This window comes from Anser brachyrhynchus (genome assembly GCF_964034855.1).
Source record: "Anser brachyrhynchus genome assembly, chromosome: 11".
NCBI classification, from domain to species: Eukaryota; Metazoa; Chordata; class Aves; order Anseriformes; family Anatidae; genus Anser; species Anser brachyrhynchus.
Genome location: NC_137706.1, coordinates 15,461,678 through 15,479,572, shown reverse-complemented (window position 1 = coordinate 15,479,572; position 17,895 = coordinate 15,461,678). Strand labels below are relative to the sequence as shown.

The 17,895-nt window shown below is 47.2% G+C and overlaps 1 protein-coding gene across 8 annotated transcripts in view; it reads left to right on the top strand.

Annotated features, from left to right (window-relative positions):
• The window catches only part of AKAP13 (A-kinase anchoring protein 13), a 216,860-nt gene that overhangs the window by 69,245 nt on the left and 129,720 nt on the right, over nucleotides 1-17,895 (top strand). For all 8 annotated transcript variants that reach the window (XM_080607070.1, XM_080607073.1, XM_080607076.1 and 5 more), the window contains exon 5: nucleotides 8,514-8,661. In XM_080607070.1, coding sequence (XP_080463196.1) covers nucleotides 8,514-8,661 — 148 coding nt within the window. The remainder of the gene's footprint in view (nucleotides 1-8,513; nucleotides 8,662-17,895) is intronic.

Genomic DNA, 17,895 nt, shown 5'->3' with positions numbered 1-17,895 from the left:
ACAAGACATTCCTATCAATTTGGGTGTGTTTTTATAGGAAATAATTGTAGTAGTTTCCACGGTTTCCGAGAAAAACTCTTTAAGATCAGCACTTGCTGTGGAAACTGGATGGTACCAGAGGGGATGTTCTGCTATGGAGACTTGCTTAGAGGAGAGGTAGACCTCCAATGTGTTCTGCTTGTGCTCCTCCCTGCATGCCCCTTCTCTGGACCAGAGCTCTGTGGGGCTTGCTGTGGCTGGGGTTTGGGGTTGCTGTCGATAGTTGCTTGTTCCAGCAGTCCAGGCCATGACAGCAAGCACACAGGGTTTTAAATGAATGACCTGGCCAGTATTAAACTGCTCAAATAAATGAAGATAAATCAGTGTTTTCTTCACTATACTGCCAATCCCAGCCACACAATAAAACCGTGTTCCCAGCTATTCTTCGTGTAGCTAGCTATTCTTCCCTAGATTTTCTTCCCTAGTATATAACAAACTTTTGAATGACACTTTTCTCATCCTGCCTATTTTTCAACTTAACTTTTATTTTTGCCACTCTGTTGTTAATGTTATTGTTAATTTTTATCACGTCCTCCTGTGGGCTAAAAACCATTACAAGTGCCCTTGGCCGGTTAGTTTAGTGAAGGCTGTCTGCCCGGCACAGCGCCTCGCAGAGGCCCTCAGGATGCCCTGAACAAGGGCTGGTGATGGAAGTGCTCCAGAGGTTGTGGAGCCCAGTGCTGAAGCAATAATACACCTTGCTTGGCTGTGTACCACCCGTCCTAGTAACTTCCCCGGCTCTGTGCGCCTAAGCGATGTGTCATAAAGATACATCCATAAAGATAAATTGTGTGTCGTCTTCAGCGCTAACGAGATCCTGTTACTTTGATGGATTTTCTGCTGGCAGTCTGTAGAGATCCCCTGTATTAATGCGTGTGTAATACCCGTAATAGTCTCTTGACACTCAATAAAGATTCATCACCGAGCTGATTGATTTGGAGATGTAGACACGCTCTGTCAAAGGACGTGGGCTGCTAATAATGGACTTCTTTAAGTGTATCCAATTCTGTTGGAGTTTGTGTTGCTCACAGTGGTTCGGAGTAGGAAATCCATTCCCTGGTCTCCCTGCACCACTTCTCTCTTTGCAAACAAACCCCGCTGCAGATTTGGACACCTGAAGTGGCGTGGGACATGGCGTAGCTGTGAGGTTGCTCTGATAAATCAGCCGTAACGCTGTGGGCTCTGCAGACAGTCGAGGTGAGCAGCACAAGCTGCGCTCAGGATGGATCTGCACGAGCCAGCTTGGGCCTGGAGGCAGCAGTTCCTGTGATATCTGTAAGTATTGGTCCATCGCAGCTGCCTCTGTTCCCTTAGCACCAGGTCGGGGACTATTTATTGGTGCTGCATTTACTGTAGGTGTCCGTGTCTTCCCATGTGTTCCTCGTACCCAAAGACTCTTAGCTAAAGGGTCTTCTGACCTTGTATCCATTCTTTGTCTCCTGTGTCAATCTTTTATCCATCACTGTGCTGAGCTAAACTTAGTTTTGGGCCCTATTCTTCCTCACCTTCAGGGGGAGAAAATGTTGGAGATGAGAAGGTAATTTTGCATGTGCAAGTCACTGCTTTGGTCGTGGCTTTGTGGCTGACGCTGGAAGAGGAGCTGGGCTGGCTCGGTGCAGCCTTAATGAAATGTGGAAGGTGTCGCCTCGAGTTGCTCTGGGGGCTGGCAGAACAACCTGCAGCATCGCTCTGCTCTTTTGGTGGCCTGTGGGCGAGCAGTTACGGTCTGCGGTTGTGTTTTCCTAAGGGCAGGAGACTGCATTGCAAAATCTGTCTCTCTCATCAAAGAGGGGCTCAGCCTCCATGACGCTAACCTGAAGCCTTGCTCAGGCACAACTAATAGCGCTGCTGTTCATTTAAGGGGAAAATAAAGTTAGCTTTGGAGGCTATGATTTTTTTTTGATTTTTTTTTTTTTAACCACTGAAGTCATTCTTTGTTGTCTTCCTTTGTGATTTGTTTTCTTAAAAAAAAATAAAATAAAATAAAATAAAAGCTCTGCCTCACGCTCCTTTAAGGTCAAGGAGTCTGCAGCTATTGGCCATGAGGAAGGACCCAACTCTATCCCAGACCTGGCTCTTTGCCATTCTGGTTATTTCTGGAGTCTTTCCCTGGAGATCTTACCTGCAGGAGAGGTTGCAGCACTCCGGCAGAGCGACATCCATCTTCCTTTACGCTGCTGACCGGGGTCACTGCTGTTATTGGGGGATATCTCCACGTGAGGAGCCATTTCGAGAGCTGCTCGTGTTCGGGCAGATGACACAGCACTGCCTTTTGTTTCTGGAGCCTGCAGCTCTGCAAAATGGACTGTGTTTGACACAAATTTTCTCACAAGTGCTCCTCCAAGTCGATGAATACTGGTGAAATCGAGGACGTCTGTAATGACTGATCTTATCTCCCTGTAACATATCTCCGACCTCTTCCCTGCTCCATTCCTTTTACATATACAAGTGCTGGGGGGTTGTGGGATAAATGGCCATATCTGCAAAAGGGGCTGGGTGTTTCAAAATGCACCTGGGCCTGAAGTACCAACCCTAACAGCATTCCCAAGGAGGAAAATGCACTTGAGATGAAGCGAGATGCACACACAACATCCCCCACGTGCAGGCAGAGAGGAAAGGTGGATGTTTCGAAGGAGGACCTGTCCCCAGTTCCACCTGTCCCCCTCCCAGCTGGGAGCCCGTGCATCTGTGCCTGTTTTTGTTTTCTGTAGAGGTGTTCATGTGTTTGTGTGCTGTGGCATCCCCTCCAGATGTTGTTCTCGGGGGGAGCTCAGCACGTTTGCACCACACCAAGGTAACCTCAGCTGGGAGGGATGCGCCGGGACTCAGCCCAGAGGGGGGGCGCTTTGAAGGCAAAGGTTTGCCAGGAGCGGGAGTTGAAGCCATTGATATAGTTTACTGGCAGAGATGAATGAAAATAGATCATAGAAGATCCAAACGGTTGTATTTTATTGCTTTGCTTGTGGGATGATTTCTGCTGCGTTTTCTAAAGGGGCTTTGTTGTTGCGTTTTCTGTCCCCCAGCTGGTTTCAGAGCATCCTACAGCTCTGGGTTTAGGTGGAATTGTCTCGCCCTTCCCTTTGATTTTGTTTAACTTATTCGTTCCCGGTCCTGAGCGCTTCCCAAAGAAAGTGGGATATAATTGAAGAGTCACCTTTTCTTTTAAAAGCCATTTGCATGAAAAACACACGGCGAGTTTCACCCAGTATTCCCATTTCATTGGTGGGGAAGCTCAAAGCCCAGGGATGTGAAGGGACTTGCCTCCTGCTGCAGTTACGGCCTGATTCTGTGGCAAGCTGTAGCTGGTGTAAGAACGGGACCACCTCCACCTGAGAATTAAAAAAACGAAGGTGCCGATGAGCCTGAATTCCTTGAAGGAGGAGGAAGAAGCCACAGCTGTGATTTTGGGTCTGTCGTCCTGGTACAGGGCAACTCTGTTAGGAGCTGCTTGGAGCTTTCCAAAGGGGAAGGAAAAAAAGATCTGTTTCAAAAGCGTGTTTCTCCTTTTGTGTCCTAACGTAATGCAATAAGCAATGACCCAACAAGAATTTGATTCATGTTATGAACAGTGGAAACAAAACAAAACTTGTTACAGTGGCAGGTTGCGCTTACTCATCTAATCCAGAGCCTAATCCAGCCTCTTTAATAGAGCATCACATCGCTGACTTCTACAGCGTCTCTGCAGGAGGAAATATATTGCAGAGAGGTTTCTTTACTTGCACGTGAATCTCTAAGCCATCCAATACATCGATTTTCTGTCCAATGTGACTGCGCTGCTTAGGTTTTACCTGCATGAAAAAGCAGCCAGAGATGGCAGCGGTAATCAGCGGTTAATTTGGCTTTTTTTTTGTGCGGAACAAATGCGGCATTGCTAGTTGTTAGTGTTTTCTCACTGAAAGCAGAAAGCTAAAGCAACGCTGGAGTGCTTCAGCTTTGCTATCTAACACATGCTTGATTTCCATAAGTATTTTTAGACTTCGTGTGGGGGGAGGTCAGAGTGGGTGGTTAATGGGTTAGATAATGCACTTCACAATTCCCAGTATGAACGAGGAGAGGAAAAAGTTTAGAAATCACATGCTTCACATACAAAAATAGAGCGTGCTTCTTTTTTTTATTATTTAGTAGAAACTTTAAAATCTGTTCGCCAGCGAGCTAAGAATATTGCCCCGTCGCAGGCTGGAGAAATGTACCTGCAGCCGGGAGAGCCGGTGTCCCCTGGGGAAATCTGCCCCTTGCCAGCTAAAGTCCCGTTTTCATCTGGGGTCTGAGTGCTTGCATTTGCAAGGGCTGTCCCTTGTGGTCCTGCTGTACAGGACCCTCTGTGAGCGCTTCCCCCAAACCCGATTTCCAGAGCCTGAAGTGGCAAAGAAAGGTTAAAGCAATTGTTAGAAGGTGGATATTATTTCTGAGCTAACAAGGCAAGTGATCCTAATTCTTCTCAGCTTAAAGCTTGTCAGCTTCATTGCCACTTGCAAATATTGCTAATGTCATCTGTAAGGGCTCCTTTGGAGATAAATCACTCACCTTTACAGATACAGAAACCGACCCTCAGAGAGAAGACAGGATTACTTCGAGTTTCCCCTACTTTGCCTGCACACAACCTGTGTGCCTTTGTAGTTGTGGCTCTTGAAAATAAATACCTGAAACGGTGCAGTTGTCCCAGTGCCGACCAGCAGGTACCTTGCCGCTTTCCGGTTTTGTTTTTCAGACCCAGTAGCTGGATTTGGGCCTTTTTACAGGCAGACGCGTTTATGCTGCCTTAAGGAAGCCGCCAGTTCTGAGACGGGCTGCGCCGACATCCCTTTGAGTTGTGTCGTGGTGGTTTAAAGCCCAGGACCAGGCCTGGTTTTCCCAAGACATCAGTCGTCTGACGAGGCGAACTGTACGCCTCCCCCCTTCGGTTTGAGAAAGGGAATGTTTTTTTACAGTAAAGAGCAGCATCCATGCTCTTTGCATCACGTTACAGCTGCCCAAAATGCTTTTTCAGAGACTTTCAGATCAAAATGAAGGCAAGGGTGACCTCTTTCATGAATGGACAAAAATGGAATGTTTTCATTTCCAATGGGATTCAAGCCAAGTAAATATTAGTCGATCCAAACTAGTTTTGAAATTAAATTATTCTTATTTGTTGGAGCATTCCAGGGAACGGCTTTGATCTGGCTGTACTTTCACCAAAGGGATATTGGCAGACTGACCTTCCAGTTCCAGCCGTTCAGGATGAAAGAAGGGTTATAATAACCACCTTGTGTGGCAGTGATACTGAACAGATGACTTTTTGGATAATATTAAATGAATAAAGGTAAACATACTTCAATTAAAATGTTTTTGGAGGCTGAACGCAATAGTGCTGTTGGAAACTCTTCTGTGTGGGTCGAAGGAATTTTGGCTGCGTTTGCAGCCGATTTTCTTGAACTCCAAAAATGTTTGAAAGGGAGAGGCTTGCTCTGTGCACTATTTCCTTTTCGAATAAATACGTTGTCTCAAAGTGACGTTTTAAAATTAAATGAAAACTGGCAGCGAACGGCGAAGTTGTTAATAGCTGGGAAGAGAAACGTGTGTCGAGGGAGGACTGCGTTCGTGCTTTGTTCCTCCTGGTCCCCGGTCACGTCGCGCACAGCGAGCTGAGCCAGGAGGTAGCTCCGAAGACACCCGGGAATAAACAAGCACGCTGCCATTAGGTGGCACCTTATCCGTCTTGCTGACGATATTTGGAGGCAATATAACGTTCTGATTAAAAAATAATACTAGCGCTCAGCTGTCGTAACAAGGATATTGGGGTTTTCCCATTGATCTTGGGCTGGGTCCTCCAGAAGGGCAGGAGGAGGGAGCAGGGTGGTGGTGACCATCCCTCCGTAAAGTGCTGGGGAGACACAGCCGAAAAGCTGCCTGCTGCCAGCTGGTGGGGCTTTGTGTCATCGTGGCTGGAAAGGACATGGGCTGTCCTCCTGCCCCGAAGCAGGGCCACCTTCACAGTGAGGTCCGACTGCTCGGCACCTTCAGGTATCTGTATGATTGAGGAGTTCGTCTGTCTTGTTAAGCCTCAGCTTAAACAGATTTCGGGTTTCTTACCTGTGTTGACACAGGCACCGTGTTGTATTAACCTTTTTATTCTGCATCCTTCATTGGTAACAAAGCATAAAAGTTATCTTTCGCAGTAATGCTGCAAATTAAAAGGAAATCGAGTGTAGTACTAGCAAGTGCCTGGTTCACACGTATAGGCCGTTGTCTTCTCACACATGTGCTCTGCGGGTTTGCTTTTATGTCACAGGGATTGGACTGGCTGCTCTTGGATTCCGAGTTAAATAAAAGAAAAATTCCCCTTAAGAGACCCTGCTTTAAACAATCAGCCCTGTTGATGAGTATCCTTAAATGTCACCTGCATTTTTAAGTCCATTCAAGTACTTTGTATGTTCATGCCTTAAGGGAGGAACAGTTTGAATAAGGACGGATATAAAAGTCAAAGCACAAAGGGTTTGCAGGTTAAACCTTCAGCTTTTTTTTTTGAACATCCGCACAGAACTGGATCCATTCCCTTGCAATGGGATATTTAGTTTTCAGCTCAGCATGTGAACTGGTCATGCTTGAGTGTAAAGCTTGATTCATTTCTATTTGCACCTGTTTTTATTTTAGCACTGAATATATACAACGCTGTATATATGCAGACAGTGGAAGTCTGGTCTGGTGTTACGATGTGGCACCTTCCTAAAACCTCCGTTTCTGACTCTGCAGCCGTGGAAATGCAAACTAGGCTCCCTGCTCCATTTATCTTTTGGAAGTCATGGTTTTATTCCTTTTAAGACTGACCCGTATCTTTATTTAAGACCGGAGGCTGGTTGCACTTGCCCTGACAAACCTCGTTTCTATCAAAAGCAGCATTCTGTGCGAAGCTGCCCCTGGCGAGAGGTACCAGGTGGGAGGAGGAGAACCGGGCACGAACCTGGAGAGGGGAAACTGCTGGGGCATGCAAGGAGCTGAAGGGAGGGAGACAATGGACGAGGCTTGAAACAGAGCGTGAGAAGCGGTGCTGCCGCAGCATGGGTGCACGGGGGGGGCTTGGAAGCCTTGGGTTTTTCTTCAGTAATTGTGTTTGACAAAGAAGGGATGAACTGAGTGATCTCAAGGAGAAGGTTTGAAACGAAGCGGCATGCGTGTTCTGTTGGCTATGCAAATTAGGATTACATAAGCTGCAAAAATAATACCAACAAAAATCCTTTCCAGATTTGCGGCCGTAACCGTATGCTGAACGGCGTGGCAGCTGAGAGCTGGCTGACGCAGCTGGGGTGTAAAACTGGGGCATCCAACTGGTTTTGATCTTTGAGGGAAATGGGGCAGAAGGTCACTTCCCAGTCTGTTGCTGACGGTGTCTTGTAGTTTATATAACTCTTCTTCAGGCAGATAGAAGCTGGGTTGTCAGATCAAGTGAGCACGCTTCACTTAGTGGTGGAGGAACTGCAAGCCACCCTCCTTCCCTGCTTTCCCTTCCCCAGGGAAAGCTTTAGTTTGTTGGATATTGCTCCTTGGCTGTCCGCACAGGTGTAGGAATTGCAGGTGGATTTGTTGTATCCTGTGCTAGGTTAGCAGTGATGACCGTCCGTGCCCTCTGTGTACACCATTTTTGCTCCCAGCAGCTCTTAGATGCTGAAATAACTCTCCGTGAAGTTAAGCAGGAGTATTTATCTCATGTGCAGGCCTAATAAAGTAATAATAAAAAATAATAAAGCAAATAAATAATGCAGTAATGCTACAGCAATGTTGCCCTTGCCAATTTGCAGAGATGGGCCTGCCACCGCTGGGTGTAGCTTCATTGCCTGGCTGTGACAGTCTGCTGGAGTCCTTGCATCCACGTTGCTTCTCGTGGGAGGTGGAGAAACCTCAGCAGACGCAAACCCTTTATACCGTTGTGTTTATTGATGGAGGATGAGATGCGTTTGGGGTTGAGCTGGTCACACTGGAGCTGTCAGCACAGTCGCTAGCTTGGCAGGGGAAACTAATGATGGAATTAATTTGTTCAAATTATGTGAAGATTGGCAATTTTAGGCCGCTAGCCCTGTTTTGTTGTCTTAGCTAAGTATTTGTGGGGGGGATGTGTATATACATATATTCGTGAGTGTGTATCCGTCCATGTCTGTGCTTGTAAAAGACTGAGCGCGGGGTGTGTGTCTGTGAGACTTCAGTGAAACGGCATGATTTCCCCATGTTAAGTTGCTATTTTGAACATACCCCGGAGATTTCTACGTATCTCTTCCCAGAGCTGTGCTCAACATATTTGCTGGCTGGTTGGCTGGCTGTAATGCTTGATAGTCTGGCTAAGAGGCGTGCTAAGGCTGACTTGCATATCTGAAAATTAGGGTGGGCCCCAAGTCATGTGAAAGGAGTGCAGGAACAGAAAGCAGCAGCCTTGGGGGTGGAGAAGTTTTATTTCATGCAGTTCTTGCGAATGTAAACCTGACGTATATTTTTGTTCTTTTTCCTAGGGTGACTCTGTTATTACTGTGCAGCTGACTGAGGAAGATAAAGTTGAAGATGATGTAGTTTTCTACTTGGTCTTCACTGGGTCAACTGTCCAACACTGCACAAGCACAAGAAAGATTAATCCTGGGAGCCTGGAGACAATTTCTCCTGGTAAACAATTGCCTTATTTTGCGTACCAGGGTATCCACCCACGATACCTGGTTAATTCAAGTGGATTTAAATGTAATTCTGTTTTGGTCATCTTCTTCCTCATTTGCACGTCCATTGAGAGTAGGATGTGTGGTTTGGATTACTGCTTTTGCCTTTTAAAGATCTCTTGCTTGACTTCACTAGAATTACGTGACTCTGAGGTGGCAGTTATTGAATGTGTAACTATGGAGTTCTATTGTAGAAAATACAAAGTTATATTTACGCACAGTAAAAAACATCAGGTTTTAAATGCGAGCAAGATACTGGAGGACTCCTTTACAAGGTTAGAGATGCTGTTGTCCAAGTGGTGTGCAGCTCGTTAAGATCTGTCTGTGCTTAGGATCTGCTTAATTAATGTGGTGATGTTCATTACTATAGGCCTGGTGAAACACGGCCCTTCTCCCTGAAACGCTGCCAGGCAGTTCATTCGAACACAGCACTTCTGAAACTCTCTTGTAGGGGCAATCAAACACACGGTGCTTGGTGCCATCCCTCCAGCGCCGGGAGCTCAGACAGAGTGGTTTCTCACATTAAAGCCCACCACTCTTTTTAAGCCCTCGTGCAGTTAAAGCAAAACAAAGCAAATCAGCGCAGCGTTTCCCTTCGGTGACTTCAGGACCGTGGGAATGGGCATGTTCCAGGCTGCGGTCCCTGCCATTAACCTTTCCTTCTGACTTGTTGCTATGCAGCACATTGATCCGAGTGTGAGAAAAGCATCTGACATTTTCACTGCATGCAGTATAGCTGATGGGACTGAGTGTATCGCTTGGTTTTGTGATTTATTTGTTTTTAAATCTATCTAGTGACTTGTTCTAAGAGATGTGCATGCAGCACAATTTGGGCGCAGGGCTTTGCTAATGAAATACGACGTTTCCTCCTGGCGATTAGCGGCTAAGAGTTGGCTACCCCGATTGCTCATTTCCGTCCCCTTTCTGTGCTATCGGGGTCGTTATTATTGCTTGGGAAGAGAAGCCTTTTTACGGTTCTGGTTCCTGGAAGCCGGTGCAGTGGGTTAGCTCACCGCCTGTTTTCTCCCGGCGACTCGCAGCCCGTGTGTGCGCGGGGCGCGCTGGGGCTGTGGCAGCGCTGCTGGCGGTGACCTCATCTCCCCGCGGGGACCCGAGCGGCCGAATTGCCAAGAAAGGAACTGAAAAGATGCTGTGTTCGTCCGCAGCCGCCGAAGGAACCAGAATACTTCATGGGATTTCCGGGCAGCAGTAATGCTTTCCTACAGCATTTGCCTGGGCATCCTCTGTGCCATGGCTTGGCGGGTGGCCGTGCCTCATCCCCTGCCGCTGCTTCTTCCCGTGTCCTGCTGGCCCCAAACCTAAGGGAGCTGCTAGGGCGGGCTCCCGGGGCTCTTTTTGTCACCGTTAGTCGGAATAGGTGGGAAATCTGACTCCGCTTCTGATTCAGAGGGAAGGGAGGGAATTGCTCTCAATTGTTCCTTGTTTTATAGCGGGTTTTTCTTTTTTTTTTTCCCTAGTTTCAGTGGAGTTGTGATTTTGTTGTGTGGGATGCTCCATAAGGATGGTTGCTGTCCCAAAATGCAGTTTAGATCAGGCAAATATTGAGCAGGGACCTCAAGGAAAGGCAGTTGTGTGCCTGCCAGCCGGAGCGAGGGAAGACGTGACGTCCTAGATGTAAAGCTACCGTTGACATAACACCTTTTTCTGTGCTCATACCTCATTTTGGAGAAACTACCTGAGTTTAAAAGAATAAAAAAGCCTGCAGTGGTGAAGAAGACGCTGAGGAGAAGCAAACTGGGAGGAGAGAATCATTTTATCACGCTGACACAGATGTGTTTGTCCAGCGTTACTTCAGCCCCGACTATTCTGATTTTAATACAGGCGTGACTTATTTCAGCCCAGCTCTTCCTCCTTCTCCTTCCTGCACCCTGCAGCGGGTCTGTAATCGCGTGTTTACATCGTAAATTCAGCCAGTTGCCTTGGCGATGGTTGTGGTGACTCACGGCTGGCGTTATTTGACCTCGCTGCAGGATTAGCCATCAGCAAGAGGCGGTGTGTGGGAGCCCAGCCCTTGTTTAACACCCGAGCCCGGGCAGTCAGCAAGTGCTGTGCCAGTAAACTCTGCAGGCAGCTTTTAACCAAAACCTCGTCCTTTTCCCGGCCGGGAGCAGCTTGCCTTTACCTCCGTGCAGCAAGAGGAGTCGCGCATCCCTGGGATGCTGCAGCTGCTGGAGGGGCGAGCGGGGCTCCGGAGGATGAAAGGAGGGCTGAGTTGTAAGAATTGAGCCAAGCCCCTCCACCAGCCAGCCTCAAACCTCCTCTGCATCCGCTCTGGCCTCGTGGTTCTTCTCTCATCCTCTTCCCAAGGCCTCACAGTTACATACAGTCCCCGAGGGGATTTGGACGCAGTCCCTCGGGGAGCTGGGGTTACAGGGGAGCTGGCGTTCTGCTAAAGCTAATGTAAAGACAAAAGACTGATTTTTTTTTTTCTGTTTCTGACTTTACCAGTAGTTTTGGTGAAGTATGGGGGTGTAAGAAGCAGAAAGGGAAATGATTTGATTACATCTGGTGCCAAAATTGAGTAGGATGTGTTAGCAAAGCTTTCAAAGGGAAATCACATTTAAAAAAGAAATCTCAACAACTCAAGGTGGTTTTAGATGAGAAATTAAGGAAAATGAAATGGAAATATAAACTGTGAGAATGCATCCTAGATTTTTGCATGTGAAAATTCTTGATTTCCTGAAAGGCTTACCTAAAGAAAAGCAGACAACTGCAGTCAAATGACTGCAGCCTTTTATATAATTAGTGGAGCAGCCTGCCTCTGCCTTATCCTGTCTTTATCATCAGCGTTAAACTTCAGATGGATAAAGTTAATAGTGCTGTTCAAGTAAAAGCTTTTTATTTCATAATAAAAGAAAGGGTATCAGATTGTAAATTTATGGGAGCAACTTCTCCTCAGAGAAAATGTTCAATTAAGACATTAGATTTGGCACTCTGTTTGGTAATTAGCTTGTATCCTCTGTCGGCGTGTGGCTCCCTGGCTGATGGTGTGCCCCTGGCAGTGCTGCTCGTGGGATGGTGCCGTGGAGCCTCCCACGATCAGTGCCTTAACAATTAATGAGTTGCGCAAATTTATAAGGAGAGGGAACGGGCTTTCATTTTCCCATGGCTCATGTCAAGAATTTCTGGGGTGGCTGTGCCGCCTCTCTGCTGCGCTCGCCAGAGCATCTCTCGAACATCGCGTGCGGTTTTGGGTGCCTTTCCCTGCGCAGGGAAAATGATTAAAAACCGTGCTGTTATTTTACAGGAGTGTAAGTTTACCACATGCAGCTGTCAATCCGCAAGTATCGAGCTTGAAGCGAAGGCACCTTGAATTCTGATAGCCAGGTGCACGTGTGTAGGAGAGTCTTTTGGACAGGAAAAGACTATAAAAGTGACATAAAAGTAAGGAAAAAATGCTCACTACGGATGCAGTAAGATTGTGAGTCATACTATAGGAAAAAGGGAGGCAAGGATCGGACCCAAGAGGCTTCAGGGATGTAGGATGTGTCCTGGTTTGCTGCCTTGTTTGTATCATCAACAGAATTTAGCAGCTCCTAGTAGGGACGTTGAGAGGAGCCCAGCATAGTCGTTAATCCTTTATAGGTAATGAGGTGCGTATCATTTCAGCTTCAGTGCCTTGAGAAAGGTACCTGAATATGTCACTAGATGTAGATTCAGAAGTCACTCAACGGATGGAGTAATACCCGTGGTTTTGTACTCGCTCTGACGGATGGGCTGGGTGGTTACAGGTGGTTATCCTGCCCCACTATTGGCTGTGTCGGGAATTTAGGGGAATAGCTTCCCCTTGTAAGAAACAGGTTCTCAGCTGATCTGATCGTTCATAACTAAAACATCAAAACAAACTACTGAGTCGCAAGAACTGGGCAGTGAATCTTTTGTGTGCTTCCAATTGCTCTTTTGCCAAACTAAGAACAAATCAGGTTGTATGCTATAACTGAGCTTCTGTTTGCCTTGGTGAAAAGGTACCAAAACCTGGTTTTGCTATTGCTTTACTGTGACTATTAAGATGCTTCAATTTCCAAATGATCTGGTTCAAATTTTCCATAATTTAATAAGATTTCCTCTCTACCAGAGGTACTTAGTAGTTGTGCAGAACTATTTCAAGCACTCTCATCGGGCACTTCCCCTGCTAAGGTCCATCTGCGCGGCAGGCAGAGATGCGGTGGCACTGAACGTTTCTCTGGTTTGGATATCATTACTTACCAAAGCATGGACACTGCGTTTTGTGAACTAAGAAAATACAAAGTGTAAGCAGGGAGGGATACAGAGAAGCGATAGCACCTCGGCTGCTGTGGCTAAACTGTTGTTGCTGCTGAAATGATGCAGTCCTTGTTACTGTAGTGACTGAGCCTGTCTTAATCTCTAATACAGTTTTCTTCCCAGCATCTCTGCAGGGTAGGGAGGGTAGTGGAGACGTTGAATGGCCAAGCAAATGGCACATGGTCGTACAGAAAGTCTGTCAAAGCAAGGAAGTGAAACTTGATTGCAAGGCAGCAGCCTCATCTCCTGCCTCTGCTTCTGGAGCAGTTTTTCCCCCACAGAAAACAAAAATAAATGAAGCCTCAAAGCATGGTCCGGCAAACAAAACAACAAAAAAAGAACGACCTCATCCTCGTTCGCACGAGTCCAAAGCCCCAAGCTCAGTGTGCAGCGGGGGCAGCTCAGGACCAGCAAGCTGTCGGGTGGATTTGGGGAGAATTTCCCCAGCCGCACTTGGAGGAGCTCGCAGAAAAAAGCTCATGGTGCTGTGAGCTGGCGTGCTGCAACTGTGGCTGCATCATCTGGCACGGGTTTGGCTTTGTGCTACAAGTGTGGTAGCTGGGAATTACCGGGGAGCCCCGTGGAGCAAAATAGGGAGAGACAGGTACTGTAGGTGCTGTAAATGCAATGCTGCAGCAGCTCGTAATCAGACCGGGGAAGGGAAGGAACTAGCACGTCTGTAAGCTAAGTCACCGAAACAATAGCTAAGGTGATTCTGCGAGGTGTGATGCTGTTGTGATGCATTATATGGCCATGAGCCCTCTCGGTGTAAGACCTACACCGCTTTTCCCCATCGGTTGACCTCAAAAGGTAGGGGATCCTTGCCTGGATTTCAAAGGGGAGGAGGAGAAGCGTCAGAGGCAGGAGGTGTCCTGCAAGAGTGCCCAGCTGCCAGCCATTTCCCCAGAGCCAAAACCCTCCTGTGAGCTCCAGTTGGCCCAGTCCCAGGCAGCTTTCTGTCCAGGGTGCAGCTCGGGTGGAGAAGCAGGTTCTGAATCTTTTTATTTTTATTTATTTATTTATATATTGTGGTTCTGAATTCGTATAGCTCTTTGTTTTTTCCTTCCTTCCTTTCTGCTAGTTGAAAGGGTAAACTGAAATTAATTTCAATTAGTTTGGAAATAGTTTCATTTCAAACTTCTATTTTACTGTGAAATCCTTTACATATGTTCATGCTTTATTCTCTCCTACCACAGATTCTGTTTTCCCCTAGGAAACGACTTTTCATAGAAAAAGCTATATTTCATGAATTACAATCTTTGTACTGGTAGACCAAAAGGGTAAACAACTTGCATAACAAATGACCACTTGGCAGTACCAGTTGTGGATGTTAGAATACTCTTAATTATGAAACAAAAAAACCCCTAAAATAGAATAAAACAGTGTAGCCAAGAAGACTTTTTTGCAGTCCGTCCTCTTTGGTGTACTTAATTGCTCTAGGCAGTGCAATTAAAAGGAAATGATGCCAGTTTGAGATGACATCAGTCACAGGAAAAAGTGATTGAATCTGCATTGAAATTATTTATGAGGTAATGTGTGGGGTCTTACACTTCTTCAGATTTTTAAGAACCTCTGCAGCATAAAGGACCTTAAAAAATCTTTCTACACTTTCCATATGAGTAGCACAGGGCTTAAAATGGAAAAAAAAAAAGGCTCCCGTCCGTCAGTGATACAGCGCCTGTGTATTTCATAAGGTCTCTTGTGATGCAAGGGGGAAGACAATATCTGTAAATCCCCTACGCACTTCAAATACGGGCTCTAGTTTTCAGAACCAGAATTTGCGATTTCTAAAGGAGAAAAGAGCTCTTTTTCAGATGGTCATGGGAGAGAGATCCCTTGACTTGCCTGTCTACGAGCCACCAGATGGCAACATCTGGTGGATGCGAACGCAAACTGTTCCAGGGGATTGCTGTCTGTCTTCCCTGTCCTGCTTTTAAACCTCCTTATGAGATGTCTTCAGGCTCAGCCCCACCGTGGTAACTCCGAGGATGCAATTAGCACAGTGGTCCTTAGTCACCTACCAGGCAAACCTAAACACGTGCTTCCAGCAGGGCTTTAAATAGCCGCCCAGGCTGGGGGCCCATTGTCTGCTATCTCAAATGTGAATTCTGAAAATAGGAGGTTTGGACAGGATTTCCACTTTGAGAGCAGTGGGAAATGAAATCATGTTTTAGTAAGAGCTCTGTTTAGCAGCGACAGTGTTTTGTCTCCATGTGTGCCTTGTTTAGTGATGAGAAGCCTGCTGAGGGTCCCGCCGCCACCCTTTCAACCACAGCCCAGGTCAATGACACGGGTGTCCCTTGGCCGGCCAGGTCTGTGACCATACATTAACCTGTCTGCCAAGCCCTCACAGCTCCGAACCTCCGCCTTTTATCCTCCTCGTTGTTTTGCAACGTTATTGCGTAGAGGAGGCAGCGCTATCGGACCGATGCATCTCATCTGAGCAGGGATGAGCGCAGAGAGGCCAGAACCCCGCGTTCCTCGCTTTCTGTTGCTGTGCATTGCCCAAAGCAAGTTTCACCGAGTGGCCCGAGAAGGAATTCCGTAATTGAAGAGCTGTTGTCTTGCTTTAAACAATTTTTAAAGTATGGGTTTATGTGAAGATGAGGAATTCACTTTATCATGACAGAAGCAACCGCTGCGCCCATTGCTGCGTAGACTGGAAAGTTTTAAAATTTCTGTATTTTTCCTGCAGTTTGTTGGCGTGGCCAAGTAGTACCGAGTAGTCGAGTGCTTCTAAATTTGGAGCAACAAACTGAGGAGGAGAAGGAGAAATGGGGTAAAATGCAATAGAGGAAGAATTAGGGGGTGGGTGATTTGACTTTTGTCACGGTTAGGCTAGCGCAGAAATGATGTAACATTGTACTGTGGCAAAAACTGTACGAAGAAGAGAACAGCATGTAGCGTGAGACATCAGCGTGGTAAAAACACTGCCATGTTTGTTGGAGGAGTTAAAATTCAGGTTGGAGTATTGCTGGATGATAACAGTGTGGCCGTGTTCAGGATTTAACCATTTGCTTTCGCTGTTTTGGCCAGGGGTCCAGGTTTGTGGAGGCGACGGAAGGCAGTCAGCGTTGTGCAGCATTGCAAACCCAGTCGCGCTCGAAAGCTCCGAGATGTCTCTTGCAATTTGTGGGTGCACCCACGTGCGTGATTTATTCAGCCCCCTGCGTTTTTCAGCCTTCTAAAAGGCAAACCTTTGCAGACAGCCTATAAATAGGCTCGTCGTTCTCCCTGACGCACCCGGGTTTTTCACCTCTGCGGTGAGTCAGAAGGGTTTTGTTCCGCTCCTGGAGGGGAGCGCAGCGGCGGGTAGCCGGCACCCTGGTGCTTGTGGCACCTCGTGCTAGGAGAAAACCTCACTGTCTGCCTGCTGGAGCAGCAAGGAGACAATTCAGAGCAATAGCCTCCGTTCCGGCACTGCCCTGAGCTCTTTCTGATCTTGGGCAAGTTACTTAACCTCGTAAAAACAGCTTTGGGCTTGTTCCGCAGATGATAACCACTTATCTCCTGAGAGTGCCAGAAAGCTGAGCTCACTTTTCCTAACGCTGCTCGACGTGCTCTGGGAAAAGGGGCTGTTGAAGTTCAGCTGCTGGTCCAGGCGCAGGAAGCAGGGCTTTGATGTGGACAAAGCCCGGCCCCACCAGCGGGTCATGCAGAAGGTCGTGTGCGCGCGCTCGGCTCTTCGGGCCCTTTGCTTACGACGTCCCTGTAGCTGTTTCAAAGCAGGGGGCAGAGACCTCTTGAGCAATCATATTTATTGCTCCTCATTCGTTTGAACTGTTTGCCAAAGTCAGAACCTGTCCCAGACTCTTCCCCCCGAGCCTGACATCTCTTCGGATGTGGGGAAGGAGAACATCAAAGCCTCATGAGGGGTTGCCCTTCAGAAGAGCATTCCCCAGGGTTTAGCGGGATGCTCGTTTGATCCCATCAGACGGACACGGGTTGTTGGCTCTGTCACCTCGCTTTCAGGGCTGCGTTAGGTGCTGGTGGGAGTTAGGAGAGGTTGTCACCTCTGCTTGTGTCATGTTGAATGCTCCTGCATTCATTTTGCAGGAGCCTAAATTGCATTTCCTTAAATTTCCTGCAAGCCTGGCGTTTCACCCGTGCCCGTTTAAGGAGACCACGTTTCTTGACTGAGGTTTCTCCAGTTGTTGTCATGACTGAGCTCTTGCTGCCCCACGCAAGGGTTGTTTGGCTTCATCACAAGGAAGGGACCGTCCTGATGTGTTTCTCCGTGACTGCTAGGTGGCCGTGTTTGCCTCCAGCTCCAGTCCTGAAGGACAACCGGCTTTCTGGCAGAGTGGCTGTGTTCTAGGGTGTTTTGCAGATGGGATTCTTAGGGGAATAGAGAAAAATAGTTTTAAAAAAATAAAAATCAAAATCAAAGGTTTAGCTTTTCTCATGCTATTAGGCAATCTTTTATTAGGATTTTTTTTTTTAACTTCGCATTCTAGCGAACTTGCACTGCTTTGCGTGAGGGAGAGCCAAGTTCACAGCCCTTGAGTCAGCTTTCGTAGGATAGCGCGGTGCTCTTCAGGCTGCGTACAGCTCGGGGTTTTGTGGAGGCTTTAAACAACGCCAGTAAGTCTCACTAGCTCCTTATTCTGATATTCAAAGGAAGATGGGCAAAGCAAGAAGGTATAGGGGGAGGGATGTATAGTTCTGAACTGCATTAAGGGGTAGTTCCCCCCAAATTGCACCTTCTGCCTTGAATATTCAAGGTTTCTGCTGTGTTCATGCATAGAGTTCCTGCATGGGCTTCCTCTGGGCCACCGAGGTCTCTGCCACTGCCTGTCCTGACAGCTGGTGACGGACTGAACTCTGAACACGTGTCCAATATTTCCAAGTCCTCGCTGCTTTAGGATGCGAGGACTCACCGCATCCCGTGCTTTTCTCCAAG